Source organism: Dromiciops gliroides, chromosome 1, assembly GCF_019393635.1.
Source record: "Dromiciops gliroides isolate mDroGli1 chromosome 1, mDroGli1.pri, whole genome shotgun sequence".
Taxonomy (NCBI): Eukaryota; Metazoa; Chordata; class Mammalia; order Microbiotheria; family Microbiotheriidae; genus Dromiciops; species Dromiciops gliroides.
Window position 1 is genome coordinate 203,257,886 of NC_057861.1, and position 26,632 is coordinate 203,284,517.

At 36.9% G+C, this 26,632-nt stretch overlaps 1 protein-coding gene across 3 annotated transcripts in view; it reads left to right on the forward strand.

The window, feature by feature from the left end:
- NETO1 (neuropilin and tolloid like 1) overlaps positions 1 to 26,632 on the forward strand; it is a 236,805-nt gene that overhangs the window by 193,406 nt on the left and 16,767 nt on the right. For all 3 annotated transcript variants that reach the window (XM_043976768.1, XM_043976767.1, XM_043976766.1), the window contains exons 8-10: positions 20,560 to 20,673; positions 24,164 to 24,722; positions 25,853 to 25,927. In XM_043976768.1, coding sequence (XP_043832703.1) covers positions 20,560 to 20,673; positions 24,164 to 24,722; positions 25,853 to 25,913 — 734 coding nt within the window. In that variant the 3' untranslated portion in view covers positions 25,914 to 25,927. The remainder of the gene's footprint in view (positions 1 to 20,559; positions 20,674 to 24,163; positions 24,723 to 25,852; positions 25,928 to 26,632) is intronic.

Genomic DNA, 26,632 nt, shown 5'->3' on the forward strand with positions numbered 1-26,632 from the left:
AAACTTTTCTTAGTATACAAATTATGAAAAATTCATTATTTGCTTAATAGACCATAGCAATTCTGAAAAGCTATTAGGGAAGAATGTGGAAATACTGATTTAGCCTCTTACTAAAATGCTAATTTTTAAAATGATATATGGAGTCATTAAGTTCTTCACTATAAATCTTTTACACTGTTCTTGGTGAGTAAATTACTGGCCCAATAGAGTGTTGCAACGTGCTTTTTTTTTTTTTTTACCAGTATAGTTGTTCCATACTTTCATTCTTTTTCACTATAACCTTCATACAGCTGAGGAATGAAGAAATTGATTGGATAATTCAGGGAAGAAAACATTCACCTGCTTGAATAATCTAGTTAATAATCTGAAGTACTTAAAAAAAGCTAAGCTTTTCCCTTAATTTTGCTAATGAGCTTCATGTAGTAGATTAGTTTGCTCAAAAATGAGTATAAGAATCATTTTAGCAAAATGAAACTATATCTTAAATATTCAAGGGGAGGTGACTATGTAAAGGATGCTTGCAATATATACCAAAAGGTAGCTAATAATATAAATACAGTACCTAGTATTGTTCTTGCTCCATATAGAATTCATGGTGATTATTTAGAATAAGGAGAAAGAACTAGTAACTGGGGTATAAGGAAAAAGCCTTATGGACCAATAGCAACTATAGGATTTGTTTAATCTCTCAATCAGCAAATAAAAAATAAATATTGAGCACTTACTCTCTGCCAGGCACTATGCTAATCACTGGGGATACAAAAAGAGGCAAAAGATAGTCCCTGTTCTCAAGGACCTGACAGTCTAAAGGGGGAGCCAACAGGTAAACAAACACAAAATAACCTGTAAACTGGATAAGTAGGAAATAATTAAGAGGAAAGACATTGGAATTAAGTGAAATTGAAGAAGTGTTCCTGTAAAAGATGCGATTTTAGTTGGTACTTAATGGATGTAAAGAGATCAGTAGTGAAAAAGGAGGAGGGAGAGTGTTCCAGGCATGGAGGTCAGACTGAGAAAATGCCCAGAGCCAAAAGGTGGAATGTCCTGTTCAGGTAATATCCAGTAGGCCAATGTGTCACTGGATCAAAGAGAAATGTTGGGATGTAAGGTGTTGGTGTTGTTTATCCTTCATTCTCAAAGAGGACCATGACCTCAGGGTGATGTCATGACTTGAAGTGAATTGGATTTAAGTGAGGAAGGGCTGTGCAAGGTCACCAACCTCACTCTCTCTCTCCTCCAGAGCCATCTGAGTACAGTGGCAAGATATACATCAGGATGACTGGAGATGGCCTTGTATATCTAAGGCAATTTTGTGATTTGTCCAGGGTCACAGAGCTAGTAAGTGTCTGAGGTGAGATTTCAACTTTAGTCCTTCCAACCTCAGGGCCAGTGCTCTATCCACTGCACTGCCTAGCTGCTCAGGGAATAAGGTGTAAGAAGCCTACCTAAAAAGGTAGGAGGGGTCTAGGTTATAGTGTTTGAAAGCCAAATGGAGCATTTCGTATTTACTTATTTTCTTCTGGAGACAATAGGGAGTCACTGAAGTTTATTGAGTGTTTGTGTGTAGGGGGAGGGGGGCTGTGAAATGATTTGAACTATATTCTAGGAAAATACTCAATTAGGGGGTGAGATGTGGTTGCAGAAAAGATGTCAGAACACTGGAAGACTACTGCTGATAGAGCCTCCTATCCCTTTCTCCCAATGGAATAGGACTATTTAGTATCTTTCAATTTGACTGACCTTAGCACCTACCTTTGTTTTGTCTTTTATTTGGTCTAGACCTATGATTGCATTAGTGTGGTAAACCTAACACTGCTTGTATATCAGAGACAGGATTTTAATTTGGGTCCTCCTCACTCCAATGCCATCCCTCTGAAAATCATACCACATCTTTCCAGGATTTAGTATAAATTTGTTTTTCCCCACATTTGACATCAAAGAAGTTTGATTATGAGGAAATGTGGGGAATGACATGGCAATCTATATAAAGAATGGATAGATTTGGTTTTTAGGGGGTAGGCTTAAAAAGTGCTTGAAACAAAGGCCAAAAATTCTTCAAAGTGTTAGTTTATAGCTAAAAAAGGATATTTGGAATATTCTAGTCCAGTTCTTTGCTTTGTCAGGAGGAAACAAATATTAGAGAGAAGGAAAATGGTTTACCCAACATGACAGAGGAAGTTTCACTCACATCTTCCTAAAATTGAGGTAGAGTTAATAGAGAGTCCAGTGAAGCCCAAGTTCCATAGATTCACAGACTGCCTAACTTGAAAACAACCTTAGAGAACAATTTGTTCTAATCCCTCATTTTTCAAGGGAGAATACTGAACCCCAAATTTAATATTGGATTCTGTTCCCCCAGCTGGAGCCTGCTTCTGCTTTCACTCTCACATATACCTATCCTAAGCTCTGCATATCCATAACTAACTCTCTCCCCCATACATACACACACACACATGTTTGTACACCCCCTTCACACCACCAAGCCCTACCACGGAATTTCACCTTAGAGGAATCTAACCTATTGCCAGCCATCCTTTAAATTTCCTCTCCTGGGACAGATTCCCAATCTCATTATTATAATCACTCTGTTAGAACCCAGAGTTCTCTTTTATATGAATTGGTTTTATCCTTATTTTCCCAAATTATATATCTGTTTAGCAGATATTAAAACACACACACACACACATACACAAACACAAATAAGTGTAACACTTTATGTCTGTGTCCATTAAATTTTGTTCTGTTCCCCACCCCACCCCACAATGGAAATCTTTTTGTCAACAAGCATGTACCACGTGGCTACTGAAGATACAAAGACAGACAAAAAAGATACCAGCTTATTTTCATATGGAGATGAAATACTAAACTGATGAGTAAATACAAGATAGGGATTAAACAAGTATAAATTAATTTCATTGTGAAGAGGACACTAATGCCTGAGAATGATGAGAAGAGGCTTCATTTAGGAGTTAAAACTGAGCTAAGTTTCAAAAAGAAGTTTAGTATTCAAAAAGGAGGTGTTCAAGAGGTAAAGCCTCTTACTATTGATGTGACTACTTAGGCAAATTTCCATTTCCTCAGCAGCTAGGTGGCATAATATATAGAACTCTGATCCTGGAGTCAGGAAGTTCGAATCCAGAGTTCAAATCCAAACTCACACATTTACCACTTGATCCATGGTAAGACATCTCACCTCTTTACATCAGTTTCCTCAAATGAAAAAAGAAGATAATCATAGCATCTACCTCACAGGATAGTTATGAAGATCAAGTGAAATAGTAAACACAATGGGTCAAAAGTAACAAAAGGGTTTCAATATTTAATAATTCCTTTATTTTTGTTTTAATTTACAATAGCATAACATCCTATATCAATATATAGGAAATGAATTTACATTATGGGTGAAAAAATCAAATCTCATTAACGGTTAAAAAAATAAAGAAAAATAATTTTCAAAAAGTTAGTGTAAAGAATTAATTGTTATTTGAGGTTTTTATGACCCCATGTTTTGGCTAGAATTAAAAAAAAACAAAAAACCTTTGCACAGGCACTGGCCTCAGGGGCACTGCAAACAGCATGGTGCTGCAACCATTGGTTATAGCCGTCGCCGCAGTGCTGGCACCTCACATCATCAGCACTCTCAGATGCCTACATGGACCTGGCAAAATTATGATGATTGGAAGCCTAGCGAGGGAAGTCATGTGACTGTCAGAGTGGCCAGCCAATTGGCTGGGGGCTGTCTGGGGTCTGCTGGGAAGAAAGGGGGAGGAAATTCGCCATTCTAACTGGAAGGTGGAAGGCGACAGGAGGCTGCTGTGTATTCTCAGCTGATTCCTGGGTGTTGGTGTTATTTAGGTTGTATAATATCCCTTTCCCCATTTTATTTCCTTTCCCTTGATTCTACTTATCATGTTTGTGTGTGTGTGTGTGTGTGTTTTAAGTTCGTTCTTGTTAAATAAATCCTGCTCTGTTTTGAGGGAGGCTGCCGGTATCCTTCCTTGCACCAATATTGCGGCAAACCGCTTAGCTAACACTCCCCAATTAAAAATTGGTCCCCACATTAGTAAAACATTTTGACTTTTTGGCCCACCCTGTATAAAGCACTGGGCACAAGACAGAACTATATAAATACTTATTCTCTCGTTTCTTATATTTAAAGTGAGGTGATTGAAATAAGAAGAAAGGAAGGAAATACTTAATAATGCTTTTTAGAAAAGAGCCAAGACACCTAAATTTTTTTTTTTAGGAGTTGATTATTTTTTCCATTTATCTAGAATCTTATTTTTCCCCAATTACATGTAAAAACAATTTTAAAGTCCATTTTTAAAATTTTATGTTCCAAATTTAATTCCTCCCTCCCCACCCACATCCCTTAAGAACTCAAGCAATTCAATGGAAGTTATACATGTATAGTCATGTAAAACAATTCCATATTAGTCAGGCTCTGAAAGAAAACAGACAAAAAACAAACTTAAGTAAAAAGACTATTAAAAAAAAATATGCTTGGGGCAGCTAGGTGGCGCAGTGGATAGAGCACCGGCCCTGGATTCAGGAGTACCTGAGTTCAAATCCGGGCTCAGACACTTAACACTTACTAGCTGTGTGACCCTGGGCAAGTCACTTAACCCCAATTGCCTCACTAAAAAAAAAATATATGCTTCAATCTTTACTCAAACACCATCAGTTCCTTCTCTGGAGATGGATCACATTTTTCATAAGTCTTTCAGAGTTGTCTTAGATCTTTGTGTTGCTGAGAATACCTAAGTAATTCATAGCTGATCATCTTACAATATTGCTGTTACTTTGCATATAATACATTTCACTTTGCATCACCTCATGTAAGTCATTCCAGGTTTTCCTGAGAGCATGCTACTCTTCATTTCTTATAGCACAATAGTTTTCCATTGTGAGAAAATAATGGGGTTCTATAAGACCCAAAGAGCCTGGGCAGAGCTTTCTTAAGGCCAGCCCAGAGTCAGGAGAATTTCAAAGGAAATGTAGTTGGAATTTGGACTGTAAATACAGATGATAGAAGTTACTTCATTCAAAACCACACCTAGCTTAATTCTTTTTCCCCTCAGAGAGCTCCATACTCTGACATCAGCGCATACAGTGCCAAACCACCCTCAAATCCAGTAAACCAATAGATATGAATGCTGTTAGCCAATTAGCTTGAAGCAGTGTGTAAGGGCTACCTCTGCTCCAGACCACAGGAAGATTACTGGCTCACAGACATACTCTTGGTTTTGGAACTTGGAGGGAGAAGACACAGCCCACTCTTGGTCCCCACTATCTCTCCTTTCTGAGCCATGTGCTCTATCTTTACTAATATTTTATATGCCTTAATAAATGCTTAATGCCCAAAATTGGTGCAGTAGCATCTAATGTCTAAGTAGTAATATATTAGAACTCCAGCTAATTTTCCCTAAAATTTGGGACAATTATAGGGCAACCCAATATAACTTTAAATGCCACACCATCACAACCTCAGATCACAATTTGTTCAGCCATTCCCCAATTGATGGGCATCTCCTCAATTTCAAATTCTTTGAACCAGAAAAGGGCTGCCATAAATGGGAATTCAATGAATGAGAGGACATTCAGGAATTCTTGGTGAAATTTTCTATTCAGCTCAGGAAATTTTAACCAAGAATGCCTGAAAGTCCTTTCTTTAATTGAATTCCATTTTCCCCTGAAGGAGTATATGCAATTTTGTTGGGTAGGTGATTTTAGGTTGTAATCCCAGTTCCTTTGTCCTCTGGAATATTATATTCCAAGCCCTCCAATCCTTTAATGTAGAAGCTGCTAAATCTTGTGTTATCCTGACTGTGACTCCACAATATTTGAATTGTTTCTTTCTGCCTACTTCCAATATTTTCTCCTTGACCTGGGAGCTCTGGAATTTGTCTGGGAGTTTTCATTTTGGGATCTCTTTCAGGATTTGTGATCCAGTTATTGGTGGATTCTTTAAATTTCTATTTTACCTCCTGCTTCTAGAATATCAGGGCAATTTTCCCTGACAATTTCTTGGAAGATAATGTCTAGTCTCTTTTTTTGACCATGGCTTTCAGGTAGTCCAATAATTTTTCAAATTATCTATCTTGGGTCTATTTTCCAATCAGTTTTTTTTTCCCAATGAGATATTTCACATTGCCTTCTATTTTTTCATCCTTTTGGTTTTTCTTTATGATTTCTTGAGTTCTCATAAAGTCATTAGTTTCCATTTGCTCAATCCTTATGTTTAAGGAGTTGTTTTCTTCAGAGAGCTTTTGCACTTCCTTTTCCATTTGGCCAATTTGGCTTTTCAAGGAATTCTTTTCCTCATTGGCTTTTTGTAACTCTTTTACCATTTGGCCTAGTCTGTTTTTTAAGGTGTTATTTTCTGCAGTATTGTGTGTGTGTGTGTGTGTGTGTGTGTGTGTGTGTGTGTCTCCTTTACCAAGCTATTGAATTTTTTTTCATGATTTTCTTGCATCACTCTCATTTCACCTTCCATTTTTGTTTCTAACTCTATTAATTTTCAAAATCCTTTTTTTATGCCTCTATGGCCTGATACCAGTTCATATTTTTCCTGTAAGCCTTGGATGTAGTCAACTTGACCTCATCTTCTGAGGGTGTATTTTGATCTTCCTTATCACCATAGAAAATTTCTAGGGTCAGCATTTTTTTTTCCTGTTTGCTCATTTTCCCAGCCTATTTCTTGACTTTTCACTCTTTTTAAAAGTGGGGCACTGTTTCTAGGGTGGAGGATGCACTGTCCCAAGCTTTAGGGGGCTTGTGCAACTATTTTCAGAGATACTTCTAGATATTTGTAAGTTTTTCCAAGGTGGTGTGATTTAAGGAGAGGTATGTTTACTAATCTCCTGGTCTATAAGCTACAACAGGCCTGCTTTTCTGCCCTGGAAATATGAAAAGATTCCCATTTCACTGTGGCCACAAGCTCCAGGGTGCTTGTGTTATTCCTCTGCCTGGAACTGCCATCCAAGACTGTGACCTGGATCTGAGTATGTATAAAACAACAGTGTCCTGCCTCAGTGCTGGCAAGGAGATCCTTGTAATTTCCTTCTGGCCAATTGTTTTACCCCCTTACCATCTGTGAGCTTAGTTTCTGAAGCAGTTGCTGCTGCTGCTGCTGCTGCTGCTGCTGCTGCTGCTGCTGATTCAGAGGCTCACAAGGCCTGCTCCTGGTTTGCTGTGACTGGGCTAAGTCTGTGCTATGGCTGGGTCTGTGCTGATTCATCCTGTGCTGGACTCTCACCCTGGTACAACAGACCTTTTCTGCTGACCTTCTAAGTTGTCTTTGGCTTTAAAATGATTTCACTCTGTCTTTTTGTGGTTTCTGCTGCTCTAGGAATTGTCTTCTGGCATTATTTGAAGGTATTTGGAGGGGTCTTGGGGAGAGCTTATTTAAGTCCCTGCCTTTCCTCTGCCATCTTGGCTCCCCAAGACACCTAAATTAAAGAATCATGACATGGCTGATGACCCAGAAAAACAGGAAGAGAGGAACCAAGTAGATAGCTAGGTTAATAAGAAGGGGAGAATAGTTTCATGAAAACCTAGAGAGAAAAGGATGATCAACTGTCAGAGGCTTGAGAAAACAAGAAGGGTAAGTACTGAGGAAAGGTCATTACATTTTGTAATAAAGAACTCACTGATAATTTTAGTGGGATCAATTTCTGTTGAAAGATGAGTTTGCAACCAAGCTACAGAGATTTAATAATCAGGTGATGAGAAAAAGGTAGTATAGGCCCTGATTATATATATTTTTCTAAAGGAATTTATACATGAAAAGGAGGTGAGATATAGGGGATTGTCCAATTAAGGGGAGGTTGTTTGTTTTTAGGATGGAGAAGACAATTATAGATAGCAGTGAAGCAGCCAGTAGAAAGGGAGAAACTTAAGATTAGAGAAAGAGTAGAAATGATAGAAGGGGCAATCAGCTTGGAAAGCCAGGATGGAATAGGATAAAAGGTGCATGTAGAGAGGTTAGCATTGTGAAGGTGGAGAAGGGACATCTTTGTGTGAGACAAATGATGAAGATAATAGTAGGGAAAAATAACTGAGTAATCCTAAGAAGAATGAAGTAGACAAAGCTATAGTTGAATAGCCTTAATATTTGTAATAAAGGCAAAGCCCTCAGCTGATACCATCAGCAAAATATGGTACTATGAGAAGCCTGAAGAGAAATAAAATGCTTTGTAATAGTCACCTTAGTAAATGGATGTCTTGCGACAGTCCTCTGGCACAGGGAGGCCCTCTTGTGAGAGCAGAAGTTTCCCTTTTTATCATTGCTTTCTAGGACTAGGCTTATAATGTCCAAAGTCCCTACTAGAGGTACAACTGTCAAAAAGGAAAACCCCTGTCTAGAACTAGGTTTATGTGTGAGGAAAGCTCCATGGGCAGAGTTGTCAGGGAAAACAAGCCTCATAATGAGTTCGATTGTCATGATTAATATGTTATAACATTTGGGAACCAGTTCAATATTCAAGTATTATTAAGAAATAATAGAATGGGAGAGTAGGAGGAAGGAAAGAGGGGAGATGAGAACTAAATATACAAGTCAGACATAAACATAATAACACAGAATAAAATTCACATAAGGGTGACACTGCATTGAAGATTATAAAGGCTCTGGACTATGTAAGTCGTCCATTCATTCAGATAGGAAGGCTTATTCTCACAGGTTAAGCATGCTTACAAGAAGGGGAGATATGTTCCCAGGGAGAGGACATATGCTACTAAGGAGGAGAGATGTACTCCAAAGTACCCTTCTAAAACTGGGATACTTAAACCCTGCTTGGTGGACACATGGAGCTAAATTGCATCTCAAGGTTCAGGGCACAAGAAACATTTTTGAGGTAGACAGATGCAGGAGGGAGAGAGATAACCTGGTGATTAACAAGATATTATTTTTGGATATGCTATATTAACCCCAAAATATTACTGTTAATATTTTTCCATGGCCTAATCTTATAGCACTGGTTTCCGTGCATAGATTTCTATTAACCCATAGCCTCCCTTAAGAAGAAATTCTCGTGGTAGTCTAAAGATCACTAGACATTTTCTTACAACAATGCAATAGTGGGTTAATTAGAAGAATGTAAAAAGGATTGCCTTTCTTCTGAGAGAGCCTAATTAAGCTTATGTAACATGAATTTGTAGTGCATCCAGTCAGGGTGGCTTTTTGATTGTGTTTAGATTTATTGAACAGTAGGTGGATAGAAACAAAGGTTCCCCTTTTTAGCCCCAGTCCCTTACATGTTACCTAGACTACCTCTGAACTTTTTGAAATGTACTTCCTAAATTATATGGCACATCTACCATCACAACTATATCCAACCTTCACATGAATTTTTTGACCTTCACTAAGAACTAATCATCCAAATCCTATAGCTTACTCCTCAGCCAATAGTATTTTTGTGAGGCAATTGGGGTTAAGTGACTTGCCCAGGATCATGCAGCCAGTTAAGTGTTAAGTGTCTGAGGTCGGATTTGAACTCAGGTCCTCCTGAATCCAGGGCCGGTGCCCTATCGACTTCACCACCTAGCTGCCCCAGCCAATGGTATTTTGCTAATGCTATATCACATTTTCCCCCTCCCTCTTTTCATCTCCATTAAGTCCTCTTGACTGTGCCCTCCCTCAGGCTTGTGACTATGCCTTTTACTTAATCTATCATTCTTCAATTAATCAGTCACTATTTAACAAGCACCAACAATTTGCCAGGCACTGTGATCATCCCTGGGAATACAAACAGGAGCAAAAGACAGTACCTTCCCCTGAAAGAATTTGCAATCTTATAGGGAAACAAATATATACATACAAGGCAAGCTATATACAGGATAAATAGGAAATAATTAACAAATCAGAAACTGGAAAAAAAGGGAGTTAAGGAAAGCTTCCTGCAGGAGGTAATTTAATTTGGAACCTAAAGGATGACAAGGAGGTTGATACTTAGAGTAGAGGAGGAAAAACATTATAGGCGTGGGAGACACCCAGAGAAAATGCCGAGGGCTAATAAATCAGGTGCATTATTTATAGAATAATTAAAAGAACAAATAGAATAAAAGAGTTCCTAGCAGAGAGTAAGGTGTAAAATGACTGAAAAGGTAGGAGGGGTCTAAGTTATGAAGGACTTGGAATATAAAACAAAGCATATTTATTTATTTGATACTGGAGGCAATAGGGAGCAACCTGAGTTTATTGAGTTGGAGGTGGGGTAGAACTGCACTTTAGTGACTAAATGAAGAATAGATTGGAATGGGAAGAGACTTAAGGAAGGCAAACCCACTTACAGGCTATTACAGTAACCCAGGAATGAGATGATGAGGGCCTGCACTAGATGGATGGCAGTGTCAGAGGAGGGAAGGAGCATATTTGAGAGATGTTAGAAAGTTAATATAGATAGGCCTTGCCAATAGATTAGATATAAGGGGCTAAAAGATATTGAAGAGAAAGGGAAAATTTTTAGGTTGAGTTCCTGGGAGGTTGGTATTGCCCGCTACAGTAATAGGAAAGGCAGAGAATGGGGGACTGCATAATTGGAAAGATAATGAGTTCAGTTATATACATATTTAACTTTAGATGTCACTTGGACATCAGGTTCAAAATGTCAGAAAAGTCTGAAAACTAGTTGAAGATTTAAGATTGAGGCTTAGGGTCAGCTAGATGGTGCAGTGGTTAAAGCACTGGCCCTGAATTCAGGAGTACCTGAGTTCAAAACCGGCCTCAGACACTTGACACTTACTAGCTGTATGACCCTGGGCAAGTCACTTAACCCTCATTGCCTGCAAATAAACCCCAAGAGAACAAAACCAACAAACAAAAAAAAAAAGATTGAGGCTTAGCAGAGCGGTTAGAATAAGACAAATTTGAGAAACTGTAACTAAATCCATGGGAGCTAAGGAGTTAACCAAGTGTGGTAGTATAGAAGGAGAAGAGAAGAGGCCCCAAGACAGAACCCTGAGCTTAACTACAATTTTAGAGGGTGTTATCTGTATGAGTATTGAAAGAAGGAAAATGAGAGGGAGTTGTCAGATAGAAAGGAGGAGAACCAGGGGAATAGAGTGTTCTGAAAACCTAAGGAGAAAAAAGGCATTAAGGAGTAGAGGGTGATTAAAGCTGTCAAAGGCTACAGAGAAATCAAGGAGAATGAGAACTGAGAAAAAAGCCATTGGATTTGGCAACTAAGAGATCATTGGTAACTTCGGAAAGAGCAGTTTCCGTGGAACAAAAAGGTTGGAAGCCAGATTATAAGTGGTTAAGAAAAAAGAGAAAAAAAGAGAAAGTAGAGGCAACTATTATAGATGGCCTTTTCAAAGAGTTTAGCTACAAAGGCAGAAGAGATATTAAATGATAGAAAGGAAGGAAAGATCAAGTGAGGGTTATTTTCTGGATTGTGGAGACATGGACATGAATTTAGGCAGTAGGAAATGAGCCAGGAGACAGGGAAAGATTGGAAAATATATGAAAGAGTGAGGATGAAAGAGGGGGCAATTTTTTGGAAGAGAAGAGATGGAATGAGATCACTTGAACTAGTAAAGGGTTAGCCTTGATAAGGAGTAAGGCTACTTCATCATTTAAGACAGAAGAGAAGTGGGTAATAGTGGCAGAAGATGTGTGAGTGATAGGGAATGAGGAAGGGAGAAGAGGAAACTCACTGCAAAAAGCTCCATTTTTTTCCCATGAAAAAAAATATGGGGCAATGATTTCACTCAATCCTATTTAGAAAGAATAGGGTTGGGGCAGCTAGGTGGCTCAGTGAATAGCGCACTGGCTCTGGAGTCAGGAGGACCTGAATTCAAATCTGGCCTCAGACACTTGACACTCACTAGCTGTGTTACCCTGGGCAAGTCACTTAACCCCAATTGCCTCACCAAAAAAAAAAAAAGAAAGAAAGAGTAGGGTTATAGGAAATTTGAAAAGGTCTGGAATGGATAAGTAGTGAAATTTGTAGTGAACCCAGTTAGAATGATTGCATATTTTTCTTCATTTTCATTAGCAGAACATGTGCATGAGCTAAGGTGGAGAATGATGGGAGTGATTCAAGGCTGAGGCTTGCCTGGGTGTAATTGACATTATGATAAGGAGATCTAGTAATTCAAGAGAAGAGGAAAATGTAGAATTGAATTGGTTCACCAAGGAGTCAAGATGGGAAGAAGAGTAGAGAGTGACTTAGTGTAGGAGAAATGACCTGGGAGAGAATTGAGGCATCAAGAAATTGAAGATCAGAGTGCAAATGAAAGGTTGAGTTTGTAAGGGAAGGCAGAGTGAGAGGAGAAAGGCCAATAGATTATAAGCAAATGAGGAGATTTCAGAATTCTTGAACACAGAGATGGTACATTTTGTGAGTGTTGGCAAAATCAAGTGTATGGCCACCTTTGAATTTTGTTCAGGTGGGGTGGAGAAATAGGTAATGTTCTTCTTGAATAAAGACTCACATTTCCATATCCTCATGTGTTCCATCGCACTAAATGATCATAACTATGAATTCATACATGCCTCCCCATAGTATTGTTTTTGTAGATGATGATGACAATGCAAATGGCATGATAATTTTTATAACTATAATGATAATACTTGTCAAGAGTATGTTGGAGCCATCTGCAACTAACTTGGGAAAGTAAAGTGTTAAATTTTCAGCATGGGCATTTTGGTCTAGTAATAAGCAATCCCTGCAAATTGGAGCTTGATTTATTGTTTGATTGATTATCCAGACTCAAATAAGTGTTAAAAATACAGATTAAACTTAAAAGTGTGATTTTTTTTTTCCAGAGAGCTCCATTGTTCTTTATTTATGAGCTAACCTTGAAATTACTCTATTCTTTGAGGTCAACAGGAGTGCAGTAGAAGGCTCAGTGAATGAAGTTTTCACCAGACTGGAGGCCTGATTATTATTATTATTATTATTACTTCAATTATTTAATTATTATTCATAATTATTATTGATTATTATTTAATTATTATTAATAATAATGAAGAAGAAGAGGAGGAAGAAGCAGCATTTATATTGCAATTTAGGATGTGCAAATTGCTTTACATCCATTATCTCATTTAAGCCTCATAAAACCCCTTATAATAATAGTATTTGTCCTCTTCACAGCTTCCCCAGGTTGGTAGAGCACAATTTTTAACCCATTTTACAGATTAGGAAACTAAGTATTAGAATAAGCACTTGAATCATGGAATTTCAACACTACTGCAATAACTAAACTGATATTATAGTCACCATATCTAAAAAAACATATAAAGAAATTTCAGATAAAATGAAAACATTAAAATATATAGATTAAAATGTAATCTATACTGAATTCAAAGTGAAAAATACTGTGTCAAAGTATTAAAAAAAAAACTATTATGGGGCAGCTAGGTGGCACAGTGGATGGACACTGGCCCTGGATTCAGGAGGACCTGAGTTCAAATCCAGCCTCACACACTTGACACTTACTAGCTGTGCAAGTCATTTAACCCCAATTTCCCCAGGAAAAAAAAACAAAAAACAAACAAACAAACAAACAAAACAAAACTAATGTGGAGTGTTGTTTTTTTTTTTTAAATTGTCTAGATCTATGATTTCATCAGTATGGTGGACCCCCATAAAGAAATTCATTTTAATTTATAAAGCAGTGATTAAGTATCCCCCATATACCAGGTAATATGCTAGGCACCAAAAGCAAAAAGGTAAAAGTAAGACTCCCTACCCTCAAGGGACCTTATTGTCTACCAGGGAAGGGGTGGGGGGGAGCTAGACACACCCATTGAAAATAAATACAAAAAATTACATTTTTTTACAAAAGAGAATAAATACAAAATAATTTTTGGTGGGTAAGGACAACCCACTGAGGAATCAGAAAAAGTATCTTAAAGGAGTTGTCAATTGAGCTTACCCTTGAAAGTAGTTGTGAGAAAATTCTTAATAATGAGTTTTCTGGGGACACAGGGACCCCTCCCATCCCCCATTCAAAGGCTTAGCTCAGAAACTTTAATTTATCTCTTTTGGGACCAGCCCAGGAGCCCAAGGGTGGATCAGTAAAAATGGAAATCAGACTAACTCAGCTGAGACAGAAACCACACCTAGATTTCAGTTGCCTTGCCCTTGTCTTTTTTGCACACTTCCTCATTAAGTGATTACATCATTAGGTCATAGGTAATGTACCACCCTCAGGTCAGGTCAACCAATTAGCTTTAAGCAATGTGTAAAAGCTGCCCCTAGGAAAGGAGGAAGGGGGTGGTGTGGGGGTGGACTGGAGCAGGCTTGCATTCAAGCTCTGTCTCTCTTGCACTTGGGACCTATGTGAACCATGCTGTTCTCTTCACTCTCTCTCTAGGTAATGTAGGATTTCTGTACTCTTAAACTCTCACTCTCTTGCCACTTTTGCCTTTTCTCCCCTCTTATACTCCTAAGAGCTTCTTTTACCCTGGAGCTAGCTCTCCCCAGACCCCCTTCCTGAGACTCCACTCTGGGTATATTACTAGTGGGGAAGTTTTTCAGAAGCTCGGTCAAATTAATAATAAATGCTTGCTGTCAAAACTGGTGCAATAGCCTCTAATTTAAAAGTAGTGATATCTTAGAAACCCCAGCCTGACTCCCCAATAATCTGGGCAGAAAAGGGCTAGTCTCCCCAATATTTCACATTACACATAGCTTCTGAGTTCCAACTAGAAAGAAAAGTATTATATACCTGTGTCTAATTATAGACATTATAAACTTTACCTGTTGCCAAGTTACAGAAACTGGAACTAGATTATTGAGAATAACAACAATAATTATCATTCATATAGTGCTTTATATCTTGCAAAATGTTTTATATTTGGGGCAGCTGGGTGGGGGAGTGGATAAAGCACTGGCCTTGGATTCAGGAGGACCTGAGTTCAAATCCATCCTCAGACACTTGGAACTTGCTAGCTGTGTGATGTTGGGCAAGTCACTTAACCCTGATTGCCTCACCCACCAAAACATGAAAAAAAAGTGTTTTATATTTTATTTCATTTGATCCTTACAGCAATGCTGTGAGGTATGTGCTTTGACTGTATACAATGTTTTCCTGGTTCTTCTCACTTCACTCAGCATCAGTTTATGTAAGCCATTCCAGATTTTTTCCTGAAATCTGCCAGCTCATTATTTCTTACAGCACAATACCCATTTCATTCATATACCACAACTTGTTTAGCCATTCCCCAATTGTGAATTTATTTTCAATGATTAATGAACATCAATTCCATTAGGCCTTTGTGATCCCAGTGTATCCTGGATATTTGGGCTACCGTTATTTATTACATTCTGTTCTTGGTCTCTTTGTGATGCCTCTGTGCTCTTTGGAATGCCTCCATAGGTAACACACTTCCATTCATCTTAAACCCTTTCATTTCTCTCTCTTTGTGATGCCTCTGTGCTCTTTGGAATGCCTCCACAGGTAACACACTTCCTTTCATCTTAAACACTTTCATTTCCCACTCCTTATATTATCTGGCACTCACTGAAAACATTTTTTCTCCTGAGACACAGCTTCCCTGGCCATCCTTTTCAGAAATGATTGTACTTATACTCATACCCCCCCCCCACACACACACACACATTTACTGGCTTAGAAGGGTTAGTCGGAATACTCCTTGCTCCCCATTGCCATCCTCAGGCTCTCCCTTTGCCTCTATATTTACCATTTTTCTTGAACAACACTACATCCCCTCCCTCCATTCATCTTCACTGACTTTACTCATGCCTGGAATCTAAGTTACCCTGGCTTCCTCAGGCTTGAGATAAAAAACAAAACAAAACAAAACAAATGAAACAAACAAACAAAAAACCACCTCACCTTTTACAAGAATTCTTTTCAGAACCCTTTAATTGCTAGGACTTTCCCTTTGTGATTATTTACAATTTATCAGTATTCTTATATACAGAATTCCTTGCATATTTTCTCCTCCTTTAGACAGTGAGCTCTGAAAGAGCAGGGATTTTGCTTTTGTTTGTTTGTTTTTTCTTTTCTGTGTATCTCTAGTGTCTAGGGTGGTGCTTGGTTCATCATTGGTATTTAATAAATGCTTCTTAAATTGACTTGAGTTCTCATATCTATTCTGGAGAATTTTATTACTATCTAACTGTATGACAGTAACCTCTAATGAAAGTTGAGAAGATATCAGAGCAACTTTTCATCATCATTTGTCCATAGGTTGTAATCTTAGATAGTTATCTAGGGTAGTGCAAAGTTATGAGGACTTGCCCATGAGAATAAACTAGAATTTCTCAGTGTAAGATTTATATTCTGATCATTCTGACTCCAAGGATAACTCACTTGACTAGTAGCCCCTATAGTATTCTTTCTCTCTACTGTCTACTACACAGAGGTTTAAAAAAAAAAACATCAAAAACTACCCTATAATCTAGTACGGGCTGTGCATAAATAAATGTAATACACGTTGGAATATTATGAAGTGAACAAAAAAGTTAACAGTAACCTGAGAGATTAGATGAAGGCAGGATCACCTAGTTAGACCATATCTGGCATGTAGTATTCAGTTTGGAACATCACATTTTAGGCAGGATATTGACAAGCTGGAGACTGTCCCAGTAGAAGACAAACATGGGGATAAAGGGTCATGAATCCAGGCCATATGAGGTTTAGTTTAATGATCCAGGAACTCCATTTCCCATTTCTATGCCATTTGTACTATCTGTGTTCCATGTCTTAAATGCAATTGCTACTTATCTCCCTCTTGAAGAATTTTTGAAGAATTTCATGAGTCAGCTCATTGGACACCTTCATAAAGCTTTTCCTGATCTCTCTCCCATAGCTTACCTCTCCTCTTGGAGGGTGCTCCCTCCCATAAAATACCTTGTATTCACTTTGTATATATTATGTATGTACTTAATTATGATAATGCTGTCTCCTTTATTAGAATTTGAGTTCATTGATGGCAGAAATTGCTTCATATTTTGTTGTTGTTTTTGTCTCTGTGTTCTCAGAGCTTAGTATAGTATCAGACATAGAGGAAGCAGTTAATGAATACATGACTGGTTGAATATTTTTTATCCTGGAGAAGAGAAAATTTAGCTGAGGCATGATAGCTGTCTTTAAATATCTGAAAGATTGTCACATGGAAGAAGAGAGATTAGATTTATTTTCTTTGGCTGCTAAAGAAAAAAAATGAGTCAACGAGTTAAAAATTTCAGAGAGCTAGATTTAGGCTGATGCAAGGAAACATTTTCTAATAATTAACATTTTCCCAATGTGGAATTGGCTGATTCAGGAGATAGTGTATTTCCCATCACTAATTATCTTCAATTGAAAGCCATGGGGATATTATAGACAAAAGTTCCATACTAGTATCAGCTGAATTCCTTGGTTTCTTAGGTCTGTTCCAATTCTTCAATTCTATGATCCTAATTGTGGGAACCCAGAAGATTATGTGAATCTTTTATGGACCTTTAGACATGGGCCTTTAAGGAAATGAAGGATTTCATCAAGCAGACATATAGTAGCCCATTTGAAGCCTGAGAACAAAATGTACAAATGCATGGGGAAAGAGAATTTAGTATAAAATAAGGTCATATTGAATAGTTCAATGTAAAATAGAGAGAGAAAAAGGAGGTTAAAAAAGGTAGGAAAGTTGGTTGAAGCCAAATTGTGGAGGGCTTTAAATCCAGATAAAAGAAGTTTTTGTTTTATTTTTGTGAGAAATCCTTGATTTTATTTTCCTGGGCAGAAGTGTGACACGGTTAGCTCTATGTATTGAGAACTTTACTTTGCTGTGTGAGGATGGGGTTCTATTTAAAATGTAAAGCAAACAATTAAAAATCCTACACATTACATCCAGATAAAAGGTAAATAAGAGTAAACTGGGACAATTGTAATGTAAAGGAACAGAAATAGCTAATTTTATGAGAGGTCGAAATTAACTCATTATTTAACATTTATATGCCTGCTGGCTGCATATTGGGTTAAGGAAGAAGAAAGGTAACAATAATAGATAATAGCTAACATTTCTATAATGCTTTCCATGTCCCAGACATTGTGCTGAGCACTTTATAAATATTATCTCATTTGATCCTCACAATAATACTGAGAGGTGGGTGCTATTATTATCCCATTTTACAGTTGAATTAACTGAGATGCACAGTGGCTAAATGACTTGGTCTGGATTATACAGCTAGTAAGTATCTAAGGCTAGATTTGAAATCAGGTCTTCCTAACTCCAACCCAGTAATCTATCAACTATGCCAACCTAACTGTCAATAATGTACACAAAAGGCGGGGGGCAGCTGGGTGGTGCAGTGGAGGGAGCACTGGCCCTGGATTCAAGAGGACCTAAGTCCAGCCTCAGACACTTGACACTTGCTGGCTGCGAGACCATGGGCAGGTCACTTGATCCTCATTCCCCACCCCCCCCCAAAAAATAATGTATAAAAAACCATACAAAAATGTCTTTGAAGTATGAAACTATTTGAGAGAATTATTAACCACACTCTTTTAGGCAGGCTTCTGAAGATATACCTGGTGCATTCTCCCACCATTTTCCCTCTCTTACTGTGAGGGCCTTTTTACCACATTACCCATCCCTGGACTATCTTCGAGATTTTATAAACAGTGGCCAAAAGGTCAAGGGGACAATCTGAACCTCACTAACTAATTATATAATTTGTTCAATAGGTAAAAGAGGAAGACTCTGCCAACCAAAAAAGAAAAGTAAAACTGCTTCCTCTAACATGGTTCCCTGAGAAGAAAGAGAGGTGCCCAATAGGAAAGCAGAAGGTTCTTTCTGCTCTTCTACCCACCAAAAAGCTTAATAGAAGAACTCAAGGCCTTTGTGTCCTTATATCGTTCCTACTACTTCCAGTTTAGTCCTCCTTAATAAAACTTCTATAATCTACTGTTCTGCTTTCTCTGACAGTTGTAGATAAAATCATATTTTCTGCATTTTAAGTGCATTGCCATAGACAGGCATAGAGGCAGACCAGATAAACTTTCTACCAAGAAAGTCTTTGTTAACAACATAAATTCACTTCCTCATTCCAGTCACATGACCCACTACAGCCTCATTTTATGAGACAGATAGTTGTGGTAGCAATGAAGTTAAGGAGGGACTAGCTAATTATACAACCCATTTCAAATAACTAAAAATCAATGAGTCATAAGTCAATATTTGTGATATTGGCAGGTTCTTGTTTTGTTTTTGTTTTTGTTTTTTTTGCAGGGCAATGAGGGTTAAATCACTTGCCCAGGATCACACAGCTAGTACAAAAAACAAACAAAAAGACAAAACAAAACAAAACAAAACAAAAAAAAAGAGAGAGAGAGAAAATGATGTGAAGATAAGACCTGAGCATGTATGTAGATGAAGGCAATGAGGAATTAAATGGGAAAAGATAAAGATGTCAAAAGGAGATTGATAGAGAAAATTACATGTTAAAAAAAACAAAACTAGTCAATGCTAACTAGTAACATTTTCCTAACTTAGATAATGGGTAATAAATTTTAAATATTATAGTAATTTACATAAATAAACTGATTTTTTAACCTGTTGAAAACTTCGTTGATATTTATAACTTAGAGAAATGCTAGCTGATCAGACTAGTTAAGTTTCTTTTCTATTATTGCAATTCAAAATGTCAGAAATAGAATTTTAATCCAGGTCTTCCTAATCCCAAATCCAGCACACAGTCCACATTACCTGCTACAATGCTGTCTGTCACAACTTTAGTGATGGTAAAAGAAAACTTGGTTTCTTTCTCTCTCTCTCTCTCTCTCTCTCTCTCTCTTTTTTTTAGTGAGGCAATTGGGGCTAAGTGACTTGCCCAGGGTCACACAGCCAGCAAGTGTCAAGTGTCTGAGGCAGGATCTGAATTCAGGCACTCCTGACTCCAGGGCCAGTTTTCCATCTACTGCACCACCTAGCTGTGCTGGTTTCTTATAACATAAACATAAAGATTATCTTAAGGAAATGAAGACTTTGATTTTCACGTGTATTTTCACAACTAAGTCCCAAACTTTCTCTTAGTGCTTTGAGTAAATTTCTGACAAAGCTAGTTTATTTATTATTTATGAGTTTTAAAAAAAGTGACAATATCATGGATAAGATGTGCGTGAGGTGGGTTAATTTCTTAAACTTATAGATCCCATTGACAGAATCTATGTAACATATCAGTATCACAGTTCCTTTTCATAATCCAGGTTGACTAATGTTTTCTAGTTTCTGCATTTCCAAAATAGAATTAGTTTATTCTCTAATTCAAAAATTTACCCAAATTTAAATTTAAAGAAACATAGCAAATACATATGAAGTGTGCAATATAAATTCTCTCATATAGGTAATAGTGCTCTCTTTTTTATGGTGGAAAACTGTCTGATTCTCTTTCTAGGCCTCTCTAGAGATATTTCAACTGTGCCTCTAACATGATAAATAATTACCACATCTGAACACCTATGAAAAACCTATGTCAGATCATTTATCTCAATTGAACAACAAATTATCATTCATATCTTTTCTCCACCTTAGGTCTAAGAAATGAGTGGCATATCATCAAACATCACTGATTACTTTTTTCTCTTTTCTTTATATTTTAGCTCCATGTGAAGGCAATACATTTTTCTGCCATAGTAATATGTGTATTAATAACACATTAGTCTGCAATGGACTCCAGAACTGTGTGTATCCTTGGGATGAAAATCATTGTAAAGGTAATATTTAGACTTGAATCTCTGGAATGCTTCACTTTTTTCCTAGTGATAAAGGCAAGATTATCCCAAGCTTCTGAACAGCTTAAGTAAATTTTCCTAAATGGAGAATACAGCAAATCTTCTTATAAACTCTGTTTTATCATGAGGTATGTGTGTGTTGTCTATGTGTGCACATGTATACATACTTGTGCATGTGCAGGAATGTGTGTGTGTTTAATGAGAATTTTATACTGGTGTTTTTACATTTTTGAAGTTCTCTTTTTTCATTAATGTGTATGGAAACACATATATATTCTTTAAGCACTTTCACTTTAACAGAACCCTTATGGCCATAAAGACACAAAATGAACCCCTTAATGGAGCCCATTCCTCTTCCATCTCCTTAATCCATGCCCGGATCTCTCATTAATTTCAGTTTGATTTCATTGGACATTGTGCACAGACACTAAAGATTGAATATCTCTAAGGAGCACTTGGGCTTTCTGATGCTTTAGACTTCTTAACTCATTGAGCAAGCTATTTATCTCCTCTTCCAAGGGAACTGGTTGCCTGATTGCTCCCTATTTTGTGTGTGGGCACAGGTTTGCCCCTGGAACCATGGAACTTTGGTTGGGTCCTGAAAATAACATGTTTAAGCATACTTGAAAATGCCAGATGAACCGTTTTTATCAGGCTCCAACATTAAACAATTTGCACAGGCAAGCAAAGGGAGGCAAGTTAAAAACCTTTTTCATGCTTAAAGCTTAGTATTGTGTATTAAGGTGCTTACTTACTGTGAATAGAAGCAGAAACCCTCAGCCACAGGAAAAGCAGTAATGGCTGCAGGCAGTGAATGAGAGAGCCACATCCAACATGGATTCTTCTCAATAAATGTATTCTTGGGATGAAAATCACTGTGAGTGCAATTTGCAGTGTGGGTTGCAGGTATAAAGAAGAGGTACTCTGTAATGTATCCTTTCAGAATAGGCATCTGTATGAGTTTCTGTTGCATTTACACATTACTTCAAAGTTTGCAGAGTACTTTCCTTAGATCAGACCTATGGGATAGGGAGTATAACTATGATTATCAAAATATTCAGGTGAGGGTATTGAACCATTGACTTGTCCCACAACAACCCAGATAGTATATGGTATATGTTCTGAACCAAGTACTTTTATTTATTTATTTGTTTTGTTTTGTTTTATTTTTTGCCTGGGCAATGAGTGTTAAGTGACTTGCCCAAGGTCACACAGCTAGTGCCAAGTGTCTGAGGCTGGATTTGTACTCAGGTCCTCCTGAATCCAGGTCCAGTGCTTTATCCACTGTGCCATGTAGCTGCCCCCTGAATCAAGTACTTTTACCTTTACACTGTGTTGCCTAACAGTACTTCTCAAGGGAAACTAAATCAGAGCACTTTTTTTTTGTTTGTTTGTTTTTACCTATGTGGATATGTTTCTATAAAGGCTGAATAGACTTGATTTAGGAAGTAATCAAGAAATATGCAAACCAGATGGATTATGAAACATCATGTTATTCTGCTGAATACTGTAAAAATCTCTGAAAAACTAGGGCAGAATGGGGAAAAAAAGCAGAAATTTTATGCACCTCAAAAAGCAGTCATACACTCAAAAGAATGTGATATCCCATTCCCAAATAGCCAAAGCAGATGCAACAGAAGTATTTTTCTCTTTTTAAATATTCATTCTTTAAAGAAAGAAAGCTGTGATCAATTAGAAATATTTCTTTTCTATTAGCAGAAAGGCCTATTTCCTCTTTTTTTCATAGTCCTACAATAGGGAGTGTATATGATAGGGTGAGGAAATTCAGAGGTCAGAGAAGAGGAAGGAAGATGGTTGCAGATTTGGGATATCACGAAAATAATGATGATCAATTTAATCTTGGAAAACTGACTATGTACCTAATTAAAGGCATCTTTAGAAGAAAAACAAAAATAATTTTTTTTTAAATCTAGCTTGCCTTGTGATATCCAAAGTTAAAGAATCTCTGGCACCCTGGATATTAGACACATGGGGATGTAGAAGTGTATAGTATAACTACAATCATAATGTGCAGAATTGCAATACTGGAGAGTTGCTAAAGTACAGAAATAGATAAATGTCCTAGTCCAGGTTTCCCTCCTGTGAGTTAGTCAATAATAAAACAATTATTAAGCTTAGTAGTCAATTATTAGGTGTGCTCATCCCCTTTCTCTCTACTTCTCCTCTTCTCCTTCCCGAATTCTTTAGTTTCTCCTCTTTTCTCTCTTCTTTTCCTCTCTACTATATTTCCTCTCCTCTCCTCAGAAAATTCACACTTTTGATTGGCATGTATTCCAACAGAAAACAATACAATACAGCATAACATGATACAACACAAAACCCAATGCAAAACAACAAAGATTGTTCCTATAATGTTTGTACATTGTACTATGAACTGGGAATACAAAGACAAAATGAAGAAAAAAGCAGGCTTGCGCTCAAGGTGCTTACATTCTACTGATACGATACAAAAAACTAAGGATGAACATAATTCAAGGAGAAAAGAGAGAGTACTAACAACTGAGATGAAGGAAGGCTTCCTATAGGAGGTACCTCGTAATCTAAAACTTACAGGATGCTAGGGTTTCTGAGAGAAAGAAGAGAAGAGGTAGAAAACAAAGGACCCAGCATCCTTATCAAGAATCCCATCCAAACCCCCTCTTAGACAGTAATTGAAAGTTCAGTGAAAATGGAAAACTTAGAAGATATTTAATTATTTATATGGATTTTTTTCCCACCTATAAACCTTTTTTTCTTTTCTTTTTGGATTTATCTTAGCTTCAGAATATTGTAATGATCCCAATCAGGGATCATTAAAATTATAGAAAATAATTCATTCTTAAGTAGCTACAAATTTCTTGCTATTCCACATTTCTTAGTTATCAATAACAGTAATAAGGGAAGGAAAAATGAGATTTTTTGAAGTATGTAGTTTCCTCAGTATCCAAATTTTTTGGAGATATAGTAGGATGGGAGAGACTTTAAAAAATGATTTATTAAGATAATATTCCCAGCCTTAAATTAGTCAAAGGGGGCAGCTAGGTGGCGCAGTGGTTAGAGCACCAGCCCTGGAGTCAGGAGTACCTGAGTTCAAATCCGGCCTCAGACACTTAACACTTACTAGCTATGTGACCGTGGGCAAGTCACTTAACCCCAATTGCCTCACTTGGGAAAAAAAAAAAAAAAGATGTAATATAAAAAGTCAAAGATCCTCTCCCTGACATTTTTTGAAGGAGATAAATGAAAGGGAAAGAGGAGAAGATAATAATGGGAAGTTGAAAATTTGTACTGATCAAGTTTGGATCAATATGTGCCCTGTCAAATTTCTAAAGTAGTTTTTGTTTGTTTTTGTTTTTTGACTCCTGACAGTATAATTCATGCTAAACTAAGCCATTGAAAATAAGACTAAACATGCTTATTTATCATAAGTGTATATCTAATGTTATTTTTTTAACTTCTCTCCAACATGCAGAAAAAAGAAAGACTAACCTACTGGATCAGCTTACCAATACCAGTGGGACTGTCATTGGGGTGACGTCCTGTATTGTGATCATCCTCATTATTATTTCTGTCATCGTACAGATCAAACAGCCTCGTAAAAAATTTGTCCAAAGGAAGGCCGAATTTGATCAGACAGTATTCCAGGAGGTATTTGAGCCTCCTCATTATGAGTTATGCACTCTTAGAGGGACAGGGGCTACAGCTGACTTTGCAGATGTGGCTGATGACTTTGAAAATTACCATAAACTGAGGAGGTCATCTTCCAAATGCATTCATGACCATCACTGTGGATCACAACTGTCTAGCACTAAAGGCAGCCGTAGTAACCTCAGCACAAGAGATGCTCCTCTCTTGGCAGAAATGCCACCCCAACCTGTCAAACCCCTCATCCCACCCATGAACAGAAGAAATATTCTTGTCATGAAGCATAACTACTCACAAGATGCTGCAGAAGCGTGTGACATAGATGAAATTGAAGAGGTGCCCACTACAAGTCACAGGCTGTCCAGACATGATAAATCTGTCCAGCGGTCAGTATCAATAGATTTTTTTGATGAAGACTATTCCATGAAGACTTAATTGCTCACAAAATAGTTTCTGTTCTTTTCTTTCATTTCTTTTTTTTCTATTAATAGTTAAGATTATAGTGTCTTAATTTGCTTTCCTTTACCCTTCTCTTTTCTGTCTTATTCAGTATTCCCCTAAAATTCATATGTGGAATAGCACAGAGCAGGAATACGAAGTGCATATGTCTGTAAACATATGTATACATACATATTGCACATACAGTATACTGCAGATAGATATATTTTAATGATCCAAAGACCATTTTTAAACATGTCAGAGATGTAAACATATGCCTTTATACTTACTTACATAATGTATATTTTTATATTATTAACATAGCATCCTCATATTTAAGGGGAGTTTCTACATTTTGCTTACTACACTAATCAGAAGCAGTGTATTTTTATATATTTTTAATAAACAAAATAACTAGACACATTAAACTTATTGATGAAATATTCATATTTCTGAAATATTTTTAAATGGAAAGTTATTTATCTTTTTTTTCAAAACATTGCATCATAATGCTTTGCATTGAAAAGAAAATGTTTTCCTCAGTGCTTGTCCAAAGAAAACATAAAGATAAATATTCAGACTATAAACTGATTGCAGTGTTGATAGAATGCCAAATACTAACCTATGAAAAATGTAGCAAGAAGAAGCAATAAAATTTGGTGGGTTTTTTACATGTATAAGCTATTTTTTCTTGTGTTATTACCTTCTAGAATACCTGGGAATAATAACAAAAAAAGGTTATGAGGGGGGAAAAAACCAAAACATTAATAGCTAGGAAGACATTTTGAAATTCCAAGCACTCTGACTCTTTTGTACTTATTTGTGTTTTGTCTTGCATGAGTTATGTAGGTTTATATTTCTTTATACAATATTCCTATTTCCTCTATGAATTTATAACTTTTTTAGTGTCTAACATATCTTTAGTAATTTTGAAGTATTTTTGCATGCCAACAAAAAATATTTGTTTAGTTTGATTAAATTTTGAAGTGATATTTTAAATTAAGTATATGTATATATGCATATATTTTGTGTGTATGCAAATATTATTTTGTTGAATGAAATAGCCATAACATTCCAGGTTCTGCCTCATTGGGTCTCTAAGCAAACATGAATCTGAATACAACACAACTAGGGTCTAAAAAGAGAACTCAAGGTAAGCAAATATACTCGATAACAAAAAAATACATTTGTTGTATTTTGTTTCTGTTGTGTTTTGTTTAAGCTGTCTGCTGGTTGAAAGAAATGTATTAGCTATTTGTTATTCCTTGTGATATGTCCTTATTAATGCAACCATGTGGCTATCTGTGATAAAAGAAGACAGCCTTTCTTAAATTTACATGTAATAACAAAACATCAAATTTTCTAATTATCAAATCTTTCCACTCTCTCAAATTTTGAACCTTTGAGTGGAGGAGCTAAAATCATTTCTGATTGATAGACTAGATTTTGATTCTTCATTTTACTGGAAGATATGTTATCAGCTGTGAAATGCTCCAAATCATATCTCTCAAATAAGGGGAAAAAGGGGCCTGGAAAATCCCAAAGTGACAGAGTACATATTAGATTGTTAATTTCTGCTGTATCATCTTGACAAATAGCCCACTTACCTTCCATACCTATCATAAGATCAGATCAACAAAATCTGTACAGCCCAGTCAATTTAGATATAATGAATGTTTTGCATGAATATGTTGTTTGTTTTTACCAAAATAAAATTCAGCATGCAATGTCAAAAATTAGGACATGGGTATATGAAATCAGGATAATATGGCATTTTTATAAAGTACCAATTATCCAATTAAACAGTCATTTTATCATGTAGGATCATGATGACCTTGATTTTTAGATTTCAGTGGTC